Source organism: Osmerus eperlanus, chromosome 26 (assembly GCF_963692335.1).
Source record: "Osmerus eperlanus chromosome 26, fOsmEpe2.1, whole genome shotgun sequence".
NCBI classification, from domain to species: domain Eukaryota; kingdom Metazoa; phylum Chordata; class Actinopteri; order Osmeriformes; family Osmeridae; genus Osmerus; species Osmerus eperlanus.
The window spans coordinates 7,512,654-7,526,482 of record NC_085043.1 but is presented as its reverse complement, the minus strand read 5'-3'; the positions used below and the strand labels follow the sequence as shown (position 1 = coordinate 7,526,482).

The following is a 13,829-nucleotide window of genomic DNA, read 5'->3' as shown; positions in this document are numbered from 1 at the left end:
TCAGAGGGGTGCCTGGAGGCTGGGGGGATGAGGGGGGTCAGAGGGAGAGGGGAGCCTGGAGGCTGGGGGGATGAGGGCCACCCCTGACGTAGCCCCCTTATCAGCAGCAGCAGTGAGTCCCCAGAAGTGGTCAGTCAAGAATGGTCTGTATTTACCAGGCACGCCGCAACAGCAACAACCGCCCAACGAAATGTCACACACTACGGTATTAGAATGTCACCATCACACACACACAGCTAACCAGCCATTTGAAATGTCCGACCAGGCCCGCCCTGATCAACCACGTGCACTCTGCGGAAGAGAAGCAAAAAGCAGATGCTATTCTCCTATCTCTGCTACGGACACCATGTGTGTGTTGATGTTTAAACCTGTAATCTCCTATCAGCCGTGGAAGACTCTTCACTGCAGTGATTACATGGAGATATGACGGGGCTGAAGAGAACTTGGGTCAAGGGGTTCGTTTGATCTGGGTTTATGGGGCGCGCTGCACGGGTCTTCTGTTTACAATGAGGAGCACTCTCCCTCTTACTGATGCTAATGCTGAGAGGAGGAGGGAGGAGGGAGGGGAGGTGGGGGGAGGAGGGGGGAGAGGGAAGACGAGAGTAAGGGAGAGGGAGAGGATGAATGAGCCGTTTTTATAGGCTGAAAGAGGGCATCACATATGGCCCGTTGTTCTCTCCCTCTCTCTCTCCCTGCACCTCTCTCTCTCTCCACCCCTCTCTCTCTCTCTCTCCCTGCACCTCTCTCTCTCTCCACCCCTCTCTCTGTCTTTCTCTCTCCCTGCACCTCTCTCTCTCCACCCCTCTCTCTCTCTCTCTCTCTCTCTCCACCCCTTTCTCTGTCTCTCTCTCTCCCTGCACCTCTCTCTCTCTCCACCCCTCTCTCTCTCTCTCTCTCTCTCTCTCTCTCTCTCTCTCTCTCTCTCTCTCTCTCCACCCCTCTCTCTGTCTCTCTCTCTCTGCACCTCTCTCTCACTCTCGAACCCTTCCTCCAAGAGACCCTTTATATTCTAAGGACCTGAGAAACACCTCTTGTTCTTACCTCTGTGCGTCAGACAATGGCCTTAATGGCCACACACACCACAGAGACACAAACACAGCACACACAAAGGGCTGAGGCCCTGGTGGGAGTATGTATAGACAGCACAGAGGACAGTATGAGGAGAGAGGTGCAGGGATGTGGTGGGAGGGAGGAGGAGAGAGGAAGGTGGAGGGAGAGAGGAAGGTGGAGGGAGAGAGGAAGGTGGAGGGAGGGATGAATGGTGAGAGGTGTTAAATGATACAGAGGTGACCAATATGATAGGAGCGTCACTACCTCAATTATGGATCCAGTCTGAACTGCGTCCTTCTACCCTCTGCTGGGTGTCAGGTGGCTGAGCGGTTAGGGAATCGGGCTAGTAATCTGAAGGTTGCCAGTTCGATTCCCGGCCGTGCCAATGACGTTGTGTCCTTGGGCAAGGCACTTCACCCTACTTGCCTCGGGGAGAATGTCCCTGTACTTACTGTAAGTCGCTCTGGATAAGAGCGTCTGCTAAATGACTAAAATGTAAATGTAAATGTAATGCTGGTAAACATTTCGCTGTTCAGATTCTGCTGTGTGTTCAGGTGATGTGTGTTCAGGTGATGTGTGTTCAGGTGATGTGTGTTCAGGTGATGTGTGTTCAGGTGATGCGTGTTCAGGTGATGCGTGTTCAGGTGATGTGTGTTCAGGTGATGTGTGTTCAGGTTATGTGTGTTCAGGTTATGTGTGTTCACGGTTCAGTATTTAGGTTGGGCAGCAGTCTGCATTAGCATAAAAATCAATGACACAAAACTGAAAAAAGTTTAAAAATATATTTCATTGATAGAAACATTGTGTTTATTCAGCACCAACAGCAGATACATCAGGAGAGATGTAAAGACAACACTGACAGATTATTCATTTAAAATGTTATACACGAAAGTTTGCACAAATACACTGCTCCACTCAGACACGGCTGGAGCTCAGAATCAGAATTGTGTTTATTCGCCAAGTAAGTCTCTCAATTCTCCCCCCCCCTCTCTCTCTCTCTCTCTCTCTCTCTCTCTCTCTCTCTCTCTCTCTCTCTCTATGTCTCTCTCTCTCCATCTCTTCTGTTGTACTCCTGTCCTCACTGGGAAGTGAAGTGTTTGCGTAAGACCCCCCAGAGCCTTCGTGTTGGTTTTCCCTCCAAGGAGGAGGAGGAGGGCAGGCTCCAGGCTGTCGCCGAGCTCCTGCTCGGCGTCTTCTTCTTTGGTACTTCTGCGGCGTGTGAGGAAGTGGCGTCCTTGGAGAGGTGAGGCGTGTGGAAGGTCCTCCGGGAGATGGGTCTGGGGTTGGCGGGGAGGCGAGAGGTGGAGGCTAGGGAAGGTCTGGGGTTGGTGGGGGCACAGGAGGTGGAGGATGAGGAGGTGGCAGGGGGGACGGTGCGTGGCGTGGAGCCGGGCCCCGGAGGCCTGTCGTGGCTCTCCTCCCAGGCCTGCGGACGGCGCAGGCAGAGCAGAGCCTCCTCGCTCGCCATCTGAGGGCTCCTGCTCAACGTCACAAACCCATAGGGGGTGGTGACCTTCTCCAGGTGTGGCAAGGACAGCGCCGCCCTGCTGGCCGCGTCCGGGCAGTGCCGGTCCTCCAAGTAGGGGAAGGAGCTCCCCCTGCGGACCGGCCTCCGGCCCAGGGCGAGGGGGTCGGACACGGAGCGGTGAGCGGGGCGCCCGGGGGAGCACGAGGAGAGAGAAGAGGGCGACACGGACAGGGAGCACATCGTGCTCTCCAGCCCCAGACCCTCGTCCGTGTCTCCCTCTCCGCCTTCTCCCGGTGTCCCTCCTCCTCCGTCCTCCGCCCGCAGGCAGACCGGCTGCACCGACAGGCTGGGAATGGTGAAGCGCGGGACGCTGCCCGGCGTCAGGATGTTGGTGTAGATGTTGTCTTTACTCGAGTGGCTCTCCGGTCCGGAGAAACTCCCCAGAGAGCGCGCGCCGCCGGTGGCCCACAGCAGGGCGCGCAGCCCCGCGCTGCTGTGCCTGCGCTCCGTCGAGAAGTCGCACGCGTCCGGTTTGCCGCCGATCCGGGTGCCGCTCCCGATAGCTCCGACGCTGACGGTGCGTGTGACAGCCGTGCCGGTCTCCATTGTGACCGTGAGCTCTCAGCGCTACTGAGGGTCTGGAAACAGGATGGTTTCAAGGCTGGAAACACACAGCTTTTATCCTTTCCTCCCGTCTCTCCCCCTCCCGTCTCTCCTCCTCCCGTCTCTCCCCCTCCCGGTCTCTCCCACTCCAAACGCGCAACCTGCGTAAATGTTAATGCTGATGTGACGGTGTCACGACGGAAGCTCCTTGTGTGGTTCTGTCTCTCTCTCTCTGTCTCTCTCTCTCTCTCTCTGTCACTCTCTCTCTCTGTCTCTCTCTCTGTCTCTCTCTCTCTTTCTCTCTCTGTCTCTCTTTCTCTCTCTCTCTTCCTCTCTCTCTCATTCGAGGGCACCACGAGATGCATCACAGTCGGATGCAGAAATAGCCCCAAGTGCACAAACGACGTTATTGTATTCCTTATGTAGATTACACACAGAGAGCGTGCCTGCCTATTATTAGCAACAGATAGGCGCACTTTGATAAATGTATTCAGCCACGAGTAGGCCTGTCTGCATTCACATGGCTAATGTACCATTTCTAGTGAAAATGTGAAATATACAATTTCTAGTACAGACAGTAAAAGTTCTAATAAATATATGACACATACTAGGGGTGGGCAGATCGATCTAAAGCAGTGCTTCTCAACCCTGGTCCTCAAGGAACCCCTGTCCTGCATGTTTTAGATGTTCCTTGGCTCCATCACACCTGATTCAAATGCATGTTCGTTACCAGGCTTCTACAGTGCTAGATAACGACCCATGTATTCGAATCAGGTGTGTTGGAGCAGGGAAACATCTAAAACATGCAGGACAGGGGTGCCCTGAGGACCAGGGTTGAGAACCACTGATCTAAAGTATTGATAGTATCGATACCAACGTTGCTTTCGGTATTGATCGATACTCGCGTGATGAGATTGATACTTAAGTTTCAATTTCTCTTCTCTACATTCGGTACATAACTCCCTTATAGTGGTTGTGCAAACACCAGCTCACTTTGCTCCTCCTCATACGTTTATTTGTGGAGATGTTTGCTCTTATAGCAAAAGTGACAGAGGGGAATCAGGGGATACACATTATATCAGGCCGTTTTTCACCTGATATAATGTGTACCCCCTCCCCTAACATGCAAAGGGGGGTACACATTATATCAGGTGAAAAAACGGCCTGATATAATGTGTATCCCTTGATTCCCCTCTGTCACTTTTGCTATAAGAGCAAACATCAAGTAAACGTATTTATTTAGGAAAACCCTGTCGAGTCTTCCACGTCGCTATTTGTTACATTTAAGAGGTGAATTTGAAGTGCAGCAGTTAAACTCTGCTTCTCTAAGTGCACGCGCGCTTCCGCGGCCAGGGGATGCAAATCCTAGCGGGGATAAGTGCTTTGGCACGACACCGGTGTGCACGTGCAGTAACATGACCCAGCAGCACAGTATACTAACAGTATTTTTGAGAAAATTCTTTGTCCTGTGTTTTATTATGATCATAATCATGATCAACTAATCACAACATCATTCAATGGTCATGAACATTAAAATTAGCATATTGATGATGGATTCACTTCATAAATTATGAGGCATTGCTTTCCCCTACACGAAAGTAGATAAGCTGCTTTTATAAGTAAAAAGTATCGGTATTGGTATTGGCAATACTGGCCCTGCATTTACTTGGTATCGGATCGATACCAAATGTTGCAGTATCGCACACCCCTAACACATAGTACCTCTAGAAAATATACTGTCGACTAGGGATCGGCGAATGATGACTTGCTAAATGCTTTCTCCCGGATTGTGACCCGAGTTAGTTTCGGGGGCATTGAAAATTTAGACCACAGTGACATCTAGCGGTTAACTCAAATGATAACTCGAGGGATTTAGGGAGCACGATTTATGACCGTATACTACAATTAATCTGTATGTCCATATGCTATAAGTATGCAATTTTTGGTTAATATTTCAAGAAAAGACACTTGTCTACTCACCACAGCCGTTAATTGTGTTGAAGCATGTTAATTGGTCAAGCAAAGTGATTTGATAATTAATTGGTCAACGTCTGAACGCAGTGATTGGTTCAACCACGTCATTCCAGAGGTACATTTGAACTCGCACGAGGTCAACAAACCATCAGTCCGCGAGCCGGCCTCTTTAACAGCAGTATGACTTCCGAGAGCAGCGTCAACATCGAACAGAAGGGAGACACAAGTATTCAGGTGAAAACATGAATACACATTCAGATTCACGTTCAGGTGAAGACATCGCCCAACAGACGCGACGGAAAGTTTGAACGTCGAATCCATTGCATAACTAGTTAGTTTCGATTCGTTTCTTGAGCTAGCTATGACATCAAGTGAACGCGTGGGTTAGTGTCGGATATCTCAGGAATTTGAGCTAAATGGCTTTTGTTGACTTGAGTGACCTGACATTGCGTGTTTTTACCTTCAGGAAGTTTCGGCGAAGAGAGGTGGTGTGGTTAGTACCACTTTCTGTCGCCTTTCCCAGTTTTGGCCCATCAGCCTAATGGTAAGACACCCTCGTTAGCTTGCTATTTTATTTGGCCACGTACTGAAGGACTAGGTTATCTAGCCTGGCGAACGCTTTATAACTTGGTTGGGTTGAAGAGTATGGATGTGAATAAAGATTCAATTTTTATTTTATCTTGACAACTTTGTTTTTGTTTGCAACTCGCCTGTCGTGAGCAGATGCGCACTCTCCGTGGGTTTTGGAGGCTGTTCGGGTTCTCTACCTCGGAAGAGAAGGCCGTCATTGGACCAGTCGGCGAAGAAGTCGACCACTCACCCCGCCAGTGCCTCTCCGTTCGCAAGCGCCTCAGCCGCTTTACCCGGCTGCTATTGGCTATACTGCCCCGCCGCGTGCAGGGCGCCCTGGGATACCCCGTGTGCACAAGCATCGGCTGCTCCCTCTCTCCAGGTACCGGGGGAGTTAGGCCTCCAATGTTCATTCTTGAGGCGAATACAGCACAAACTTTTTAATTGTCATTTAATGTTTTTTTAAATGAATTTCCAGTTCAGGAAAATTAAGTAACTTGACTAGAACAACCACTGCTATGTAAATACTCCTGCTTCCTGTCACATGAGCCGGTGTTTCCTGTGGCAGAGTTGCGCGTGTCGCCCACCAAGCCGTGTGGGAAGGGCAGCAAGAGGAAGCAGGATGACCTGGAGGAGGATGATGAGCAGGAGCCAGTCACCTGGGCGACCTGGGTGAACCAGGAGCTGGCAGAAGAGGAGGACTCGGCTGTGGACCCTGACTATGAGGTGATGACCCCCCCCCAGCCCAAAGCTATGTCCTAGTATCAGTTAGATGACTGTGTATATAGGGACTTCCAACAAGCAATTTTTGGGGCATTTACTTAAGCGTGAAATGGTTGAGCTTTATGTAATATAAACATTAAGTTGGACTTGTCTTGTTATTTGACAACTGTTTAACTATGAATATTATGTTTAACTTGAATGTAATGTGTTTTGGACACACGAGCAGAGAATTTATGGGCCTACTAACTGTTTGTCAACTCCTGAGGGGGAAAAAGCGGTCTGTCCCGCGCATTGATTCAGAGCGTGCACGGAGAGAGGGGGGCTATTCACATCAATGTATGGGAAAACGCTGCGCACACACACGCGCACTACCAACCGTGTCACCCCCGATGACCCCATGACCTTTAACCCAGGTCAGCCTGGGGGAGACTGACAGTGAAGAGTACTGCTCTCAAAACGACACCGAGTGCGAGCTGGAGCTCCAGCACGGCCTGGTCGTCATCGACGACCTCGACACGGTACGCGCTTCTTGCTCCTCTCTTTCACCAAGAGACCATGACTATCTTGGTGTGGGTTGGGGAGGGGTGGCAGCATTGACTGCGTGTGTGGGCGGACAAACACACACACCTGATGACCTGTGACCCTCATTTGTACAGCCACAGGTGGAGACTGAGGAGCTCAGCGGTCAAAGCGAGTGACTGACAACTCAAGCACGGCCTGCTTATCAAGGACTTGGAAACGGTACGCTCCTCTCGCGCTCAAACCCCACGAGGTTCACCCTTTAACACGTAGGATAACGTGTGTAGCGTCAATCCTGCTGTAATGTGAGTCCCTCTGCAGGGTGCGGTGAAGTCTCCCGTTGAGTATGACAGCTGACATCAGGTAAATGTGAGGCACCAGCAACCATTGTAAATATTGTGCAAATATTTAGGACTTGAACGAATGCCCCCGAACTTCCTGTTGAAGCAGGAAGGTGTTCTAAATCTTGTACTTGCAAAGGGGTACATTCCTGACTACTGAAATACTGTTTTTGAACTTTCACTGTTTTGATCTGTGGTACTTTCTAGATGTTGCTTTGAGGGTTGTGTTTTCTGTCTGTCAGGTTCTGTGATTCAGCTGTCATCGGTCTCTACTGGACGATGTCTGTCTCTCCTGGATTACCCCTTCTATGTACAATGTGATGTTTTTCTATGTCCTGTTCAATAAACATTTTCAACTTTAACACAACCTCTTAACTACGGTTCCTTTCCTAGCCAGTAGGTGGCAGTTTGAATCCAATATTTACATAAACCGTAGTGGTGAGGGGGTGTTTAGTGTTTGTGTTCATCTTGACAAGATCTGTCCTTTCAAATATGACCTGAAGTTGTGAATAGAAATGGGCTATGGTTTTCCTGTGCTACATTAGACATGGTGGCTCTTACAGAGCTGTCAGGATAATGCTCAGATTACACGCTGCCTCTCGGAGATAATTAAAAGACGGGGGGGGTATGGGATGTTTCTGGTTGCCTCTCCACTGACCTGTCATCAGTGGGTTAATTGGAAAGCGCTGAGTTTTCTGCCACTGAACTTTGGACGTCTAGTTGCCTGCAGAATATAAGGTAAAACTGATTCCTCACATGTTGGGGGAGATGTCTACCTGCTGTGTGACCTCTGATCTCACATCTTCTTCCTGGTACCCGTGACCTAGGCTTGTCTTTCACCCACTTCCTGTGCCCACGGATGTCCTAGTAGCAGCCAAAGGGCTTTTATAGATGTGGTTGTTTTAGTGCAGACTGGAGGGGCTGAGTCACAGGTGCGCTGCAGGGTGTTGAGTGGAGGTAATGAACATGGAGGACAGATGAGGGGTCTGGTGGCCCCCTGCCTGGTTTGGTCCGTGTGGGAGGCTGGCTAGAGTGTCCTGGAAATCTCTCTCCCTAACCTCCCCTCCCTTCTCATTCTGTCCTCTCTTCTCCTTTTTTCTCTTCCCCTCGCTCCTCTCCTTTTCCTTCTCTCATCTCTCCCTCGCTCCTCTCCTTTTCCCTCTTCTCTCATCTCTCCCTCGCTCCTCTCTTTTCCCCCTCTTCTCTCATGTCTCCCTCGCTCCTCTCCTCCTTTTCCCCCTCTTCTCTCTTGTCCCTCCCCTCTCTCCTCCTTTTCCCCTCTTCTCTCATCTCTCCCTCGCTCCTCTCCTTTCCCCCTCCTCTTCTATCATGTCTCTCCCTCGCTCCTCTCCACTCTTCACCGGCGACTCCAGCCGGAAGAGGGAATGTATGCTTGTCTCTACTTCTTTCATCTAACCATCCTCCCTCCCTCTCTCTCCCTGTGACTCACTGAGGTGAAGACCCATATTGTCCTTCCGTGTCAGTCTTCCTTTTCTGTCTCTCCCTATCTCCAGACAACGACAGCTTATATAACCAGAGCAGGTTAACTCGGGTCCTCTTCTGCCCCGCCTTGTTCATTTTTCATCTGCAGCAAAGCTATTAGCCTGAATGTCAAAACACAAGAATGCTCTTGTTTTTCGTCATCCCCGCTGGGGGGAAAATGCAGTGTTATACTGGATGTCTGATACTAACTAGACAATGTTGTTCGGCTAGCAATGAAGGGGACAGCTATTTCACACAAGTAATCAATGTTGGCGTTCAGAACAATAGTCCAACATCTTCATCAGTTTCCTTATATTTTGTATTCTCCCCACGTTTCCGCCCTTCTCCCTGACACCCCGTTTGTTTAGCTGTGGAGCGCCAACACTTCTATACCCCTTTCCAACCCTCGCTGCAGAGCGGGGAGAGGAGTGGAAAAAGAAACGAGGAACCCAACAAAGGTGGTTTTTTAAATGTACTGTGAAGAGGGGGGGAGGAGGGGAGATGGAGAGGGTGCAGAAGGGGGGGTGGAGGGAGGAGAAGAGGAGGCAGAAAAGGAGAGGACAGGAGAAGAGAAGGCTAAGCTGGGGTGGAGGGATCAGTCATAGCGGGCTACAAAGCAGGGATTGACAGCCCCTGGGGATTCTGCCTCGCTGGCTGACTGTTAGAAGGACGGGTGGAGAGGCTGTGGGGGTGAGAGAGACTGTTTATATCTTTTGTGGCATCTCCGTCTCTCACTATTTTCTTTAGGTCTGTATTCTCTGTCTCTTCTGCACTTTTTCCCCCTCTCATAGCTTCAATTGATCTGCAAGGTGGTTCCAACCCGTCCTTAATAAAGATTGTGCATGTGCAGGCAGGCTGTCTCCCAGCAGGCTGTCCTCCAGGCAGGCTGTCCCCCAGGCAGGCTGTCCTCCAGGCAGGCTGTCCTCCAGGCAGGCTGTCCCTCAGGCAGGCTGTCCCCCAGGCAGGCTGTCCCCCAGGCAGGCTGTCCTCCAGGCAGGCTGTCCCCCAGGCAGGCTGTCCCCCAGGCAGGCTGTCCCCCAGGCAGGCTGTCCTCCAGGCAGGCTGTCCCTCAGGCAGGCTGTCCTCCAGGCAGACTGTCCCCCAGGCAGGCTGTCCTCCAGGCAGACTGTCTCCCAGGCAGGCTGTCCTCCAGGCAGACTGTCCCCCAGGCAGGCTGTCCTCCAGGCAGACTGTCTCCCAGGCAGGCTGTCCTCCAGGCAGACTGTCCCCCAGGCAGGCTGTCCTCCAGGCAGACTGTCTCCCAGGCAGGCTGTCCTCAAGGCAGGCGGTCCTCCAGGGTGCTCTGCTGTGTGTTCTCCTGGTGGGATGATGCTGTCTCGTTGTGTGGTGATGGATGACAGCAGCACTGGTGCATGGAAGCAGTGTTATTGGAGGGTTTATGATGTGTCCTATACTCCATACGGCTGGGAAGGACTTCGGTAGTTCTCTCTCTCTCCTTTTTGTCCTCTCTGTCTCTCTACTTCTCCCTCTCTCTATTCTCTGTCCCTCTCTCTCTGTCTCTCCCTCTTTCTGTCCTCTCTTCCTCCCTCTCCCTATCTCCTTCTACCCCCTCCCTCCCTTACCCTCCCTACTTCCTCTCTCTCTCTATGAACCTCCTCACCTCCATAGAGCTGGTGAGGTTTTGTCCTGACCCTCTTTACAGCTGTCCTAACCCTCGCCCGGGAAGGCTCTTTCCCTCTCTCTCCCTTCGTCCACCCCCGGCTCTTTGTCACCTTGACTGACTGGCAGCAGGTGTTTCAGTGTCCCTGGGTCCTCAGCCTGACCTGCAGCTAATACCTATAGGATTACTAAAGCACTCTGAAAGCTCTCTCTCTGCCTCTCCCTCTCTCTCTCTCTCTCTCTTTCTGCCCCTCTCTGTCATGATCTCTCTTTGTATCTCTCTCTCTCTGCCCTCCCTAAGCCTTTATTTGTCGTTACCCAGTATATACCCAGGTAGCAGTCATTGTTTTCCCCTCTCTCTCTCTCTCTCTCTCTCTCTCTCTCTCTCTCTCTCTCTCTCTCTCTCTCTCTCTCTCTCTCTCTCTCTCTCTCTCTCTCTCTCTCTCTCTCTCTCTCTCTCTCTCTCTCATCTCTCTCTCTCTCTCTCTCTCTCTCTCTCTCGCACGCACACGCGCTTCCCCTTGCAGTCTAATGACCAGCGGTCCCAGTGGATTGAAGGACCCATCCATCACCTTCAGAAGAGAAGAGAGGCAGAGCTTGTGTTTCTGTGTGTGTGTGTGAGAGAGAGAGAGAGAGAGAGAGGGAGAGAGGGAGAGGGAGAGGGGGTGAGTGAGTCAGAGAGAGACAAAGAAATACTGAAAGTACCCATGCGCTGTGTAGGCTAATAGAGGACAACATGTCCAGACTAATAATCTCACCCTGCAGTATGACACCATTACAAAAACATTTAATGGGTTTGTAGCACTCCTAGTCAAATATTAAAGTTTTTTGTACTGGTTTTAAGCCTGTATCCAGTATTAATACACATACATATAATACATATGGACCTAATCAGTACAGAAGGTTTAGTAAATAGTACAGGATTGCCACAGGCCTGCTGTATGTGAGTACAGTACAGTATGAGTACAGGCCTGCTGTATGTGAGTACAGTACAGTATGAGTACAGGCCTGCTGTATGTGAGTACAGTACAGTATGAGTACAGGCCTGCTGTATGTGAGTACAGTACAGTATGAGTACAGGCCTGCTGTATGTGAGTACAGTACAGTATGAGTACAGGCCTGCAGTATGTGAGTACAGTACAGTATGAGTACAGGCCTGCTGTATGTGAGTACAGTACAGTACAGTATGAGTACAGGCCTGCTGTATGTGAGTACAGTACAGTATGAGTACAGGCCTGCTGTATGTGAGTACAGTACAGTATGAGTACAGGCCTGCAGTATGTGAGTACAGTACAGTATGAGTACAGGCCTGCTGTATGTGAGTACAGTACAGTACAGTATGAGTACAGGCCTGCTGTATGTGAGTACAGTACAGTATGAGTACAGGCCTGCTGTATGTGAGTACAGTACAGTACAGTATGAGTACAGGCCTGCTGTATGTGAGTACAGTACAGTATGAGTAGAGTTAATTCAGTGAAAATGGTCATTATGCCAAGACTACTTTATTACTTAACCCTCGTGCTGCCTTCGGGTCACATGACCCAAAGGTTCATAACGAACCATCGTTGTGTTTACCCAATTTTACCCAATACAAAAACAAATAAAAACGACGGTGGGTCACAATGACTGATGGGTCAGAATGACCCGAAGATAACACAAGGGTTAAATACAATCCCTACTTTTATCCCCAAGTCCTTCTTTAAACCCTTGTGTTATCTTCGGGTCGTTCTGACCCATCAGTCATTGTGACCCACCGTCTTATTGCGACAACTTTACCGCATACAAAACAAAGTGAAGCATTTTCTTTTAACCGTTGGGCTGTCTCAGACCCCCCACATTGCGAAGGTTAAAAGAAAATTATTTTTTATTTGTTTTTGTATTGGGTAAAATTGGGTAAACACAACGATGGTTCGTTATGAACCTTTGGGTCATGTGACCCGAAGGCAGCACGAGGGTTAAAGAACTGGATAAGCATATTTCTACATTTATCTGGAGTAAGAAAATCCCACGTATCCGCAGGTCATTTTTGGAGAAGTCCAAGTCGGATGGAGGTCTTGCATTGCCTAATTTCCTGCATTACTACTGGGCTGCTAATGTTCATAAAGTTGCATTCTGGATGTCATCTTTTAGAGATGAGTTGGGCCTGACTGGTGCCACATGGAGCGACAGGCGTGTGGCAAGTTGATCCTGCTTCACTGCTCTGCTCTCCCTTGCCACTCAGTAGGAGATGCCACTCCAACAACCCCATTGTTAGTGGTTCCCTTCGTATATGGTCACAATTTAGGACACATTTTGGTGTTCAAACACACAGTTCCATTCATCCCTATAGTTTCGCAAACCCTCATTTAAACCTGCCCTTCTTGATTCTGCATTTCATCTCTGGTCCCAGAAAGGTCTGAAAAAGCATCGCTGACCTGTACCACAAAACGATCTTGCATCTTTTGACTCCCTGGTTGGGGAACATGACATACCACGGTCACACTTTTTTAGATATTTACAAGTCCGGGATTTTGCAAAGAAACATTTCCCATCTTTCCCATCAGCTCCACTCAGCAGCCCCGAACACGATTGCATCTCCCTTGATCCCTTTCAGCCAGGGTGTGTCTCCAAATTGTACAACACAATTCAGGTATTTATAGCCCTCTCTCAGTCATGTTAAAAGTAAATGGGAGGAAGAATTACAATTGGTCATTCAGATAACATGTGGCAGGAAGCCATTGAGAGGGTGCATAAATCTTCTCTCTGTGTGAGACATGGACTACTTCAATTTAAAGTCCTACATCGTCTGCATCTCTGCAGAAGCAAACTGGCCAGAATGTATCCCGGCACAGACCCCACCTGTGAGAGATGTCTCAGTGCCCCTGCCACCTTATCCCATATGTTTTTCTCATGCCGATCAATAGCCCCCTTCTGGTCCTCAGTCTTTGATACAGTTTCTCAAATGTGTGGCCATGCCATTACCCCAAACCCGTTGACTGCCATCTTCAGTGTTATGCCAGAGGATATACCAATTTCAAATAGTCAATCACAGGCCATTGCCTTTGCATTTCTCTTAGCCCGTAGATGCATCTTCCTCAAGTGGAAGGACAGGCTCCCACCTTCACATGGCCAGTGGGTGAAGGATGTTATGGGCACACACCTTAACCCTTGTGTTCTCTTCGGGTCATTCTGACCCATCAGTCATTGTGACCCACCGTCGTATTGCGACAACTTTACCGCATACCAAAACAAAGTGAAGCATTTCTTTTAACCGTCGGGCTGTCTCAGACCCCCCACATTGCGATGGTTAAAGAAAATTATTTTTATTTGTTTTTGTATTGGGTAAAATTGGGTAAACACAACGATGGTTCGTTATGAACCTTTGGGTCATGTGACCCGAAGGCAGCACGAGGGTTAAAACTAGAGGAGCTGAGGTTCCGCATTGGAGGCTCTTGTAGGAAGTACCACAGGGTTTTGCAGCCATTTTTAAACTACTTCAA

At 49.8% G+C, this 13,829-nt stretch overlaps 1 protein-coding gene across 2 annotated transcripts; it reads left to right on the top strand.

The window, feature by feature from the left end:
* Window positions 1-5,170: 5,170 nt before the first annotated feature.
* org (oogenesis-related gene) lies at window positions 5,171-7,609 on the top strand. 2 transcript variants are annotated; one of them, XM_062452579.1, is made up of 8 exons: window positions 5,171-5,329; window positions 5,562-5,639; window positions 5,819-6,047; window positions 6,234-6,391; window positions 6,802-6,906; window positions 7,051-7,129; window positions 7,229-7,270; window positions 7,491-7,609. In XM_062452579.1, the coding sequence occupies exons 1-6, from the start codon at window positions 5,276-5,278 to the stop codon at window positions 7,084-7,086; spliced, it is 660 nt and encodes a 219-aa protein (XP_062308563.1). In that variant the 5' UTR covers window positions 5,171-5,275; the 3' UTR covers window positions 7,087-7,129; window positions 7,229-7,270; window positions 7,491-7,609. The 2 variants fall into 2 exon arrangements, with proteins under 2 accessions (XP_062308563.1, XP_062308562.1); XM_062452578.1 differs by having other exon boundaries at window positions 7,045-7,129.
* The last annotated feature ends 6,220 nt before the right edge of the window (window positions 7,610-13,829 follow it).

Excerpts from the sequence above, each read along its gene's own strand:
- org (XM_062452578.1), top strand. The coding sequence starts at position 5,276 with ATGACTTCCGAGAGCAGCGTCAACATCGAACAGAAGGGAGACACAAGT. Across the intron at positions 5,330-5,561 it reads AGGGAGACACAAGTATTCAG|GAAGTTTCGGCGAAGAGAGG; the intron begins GTGAAAACATGA and ends TTTTACCTTCAG. Across the intron at positions 5,640-5,818 it reads TTTGGCCCATCAGCCTAATG|ATGCGCACTCTCCGTGGGTT; the intron begins GTAAGACACCCT and ends TGTCGTGAGCAG.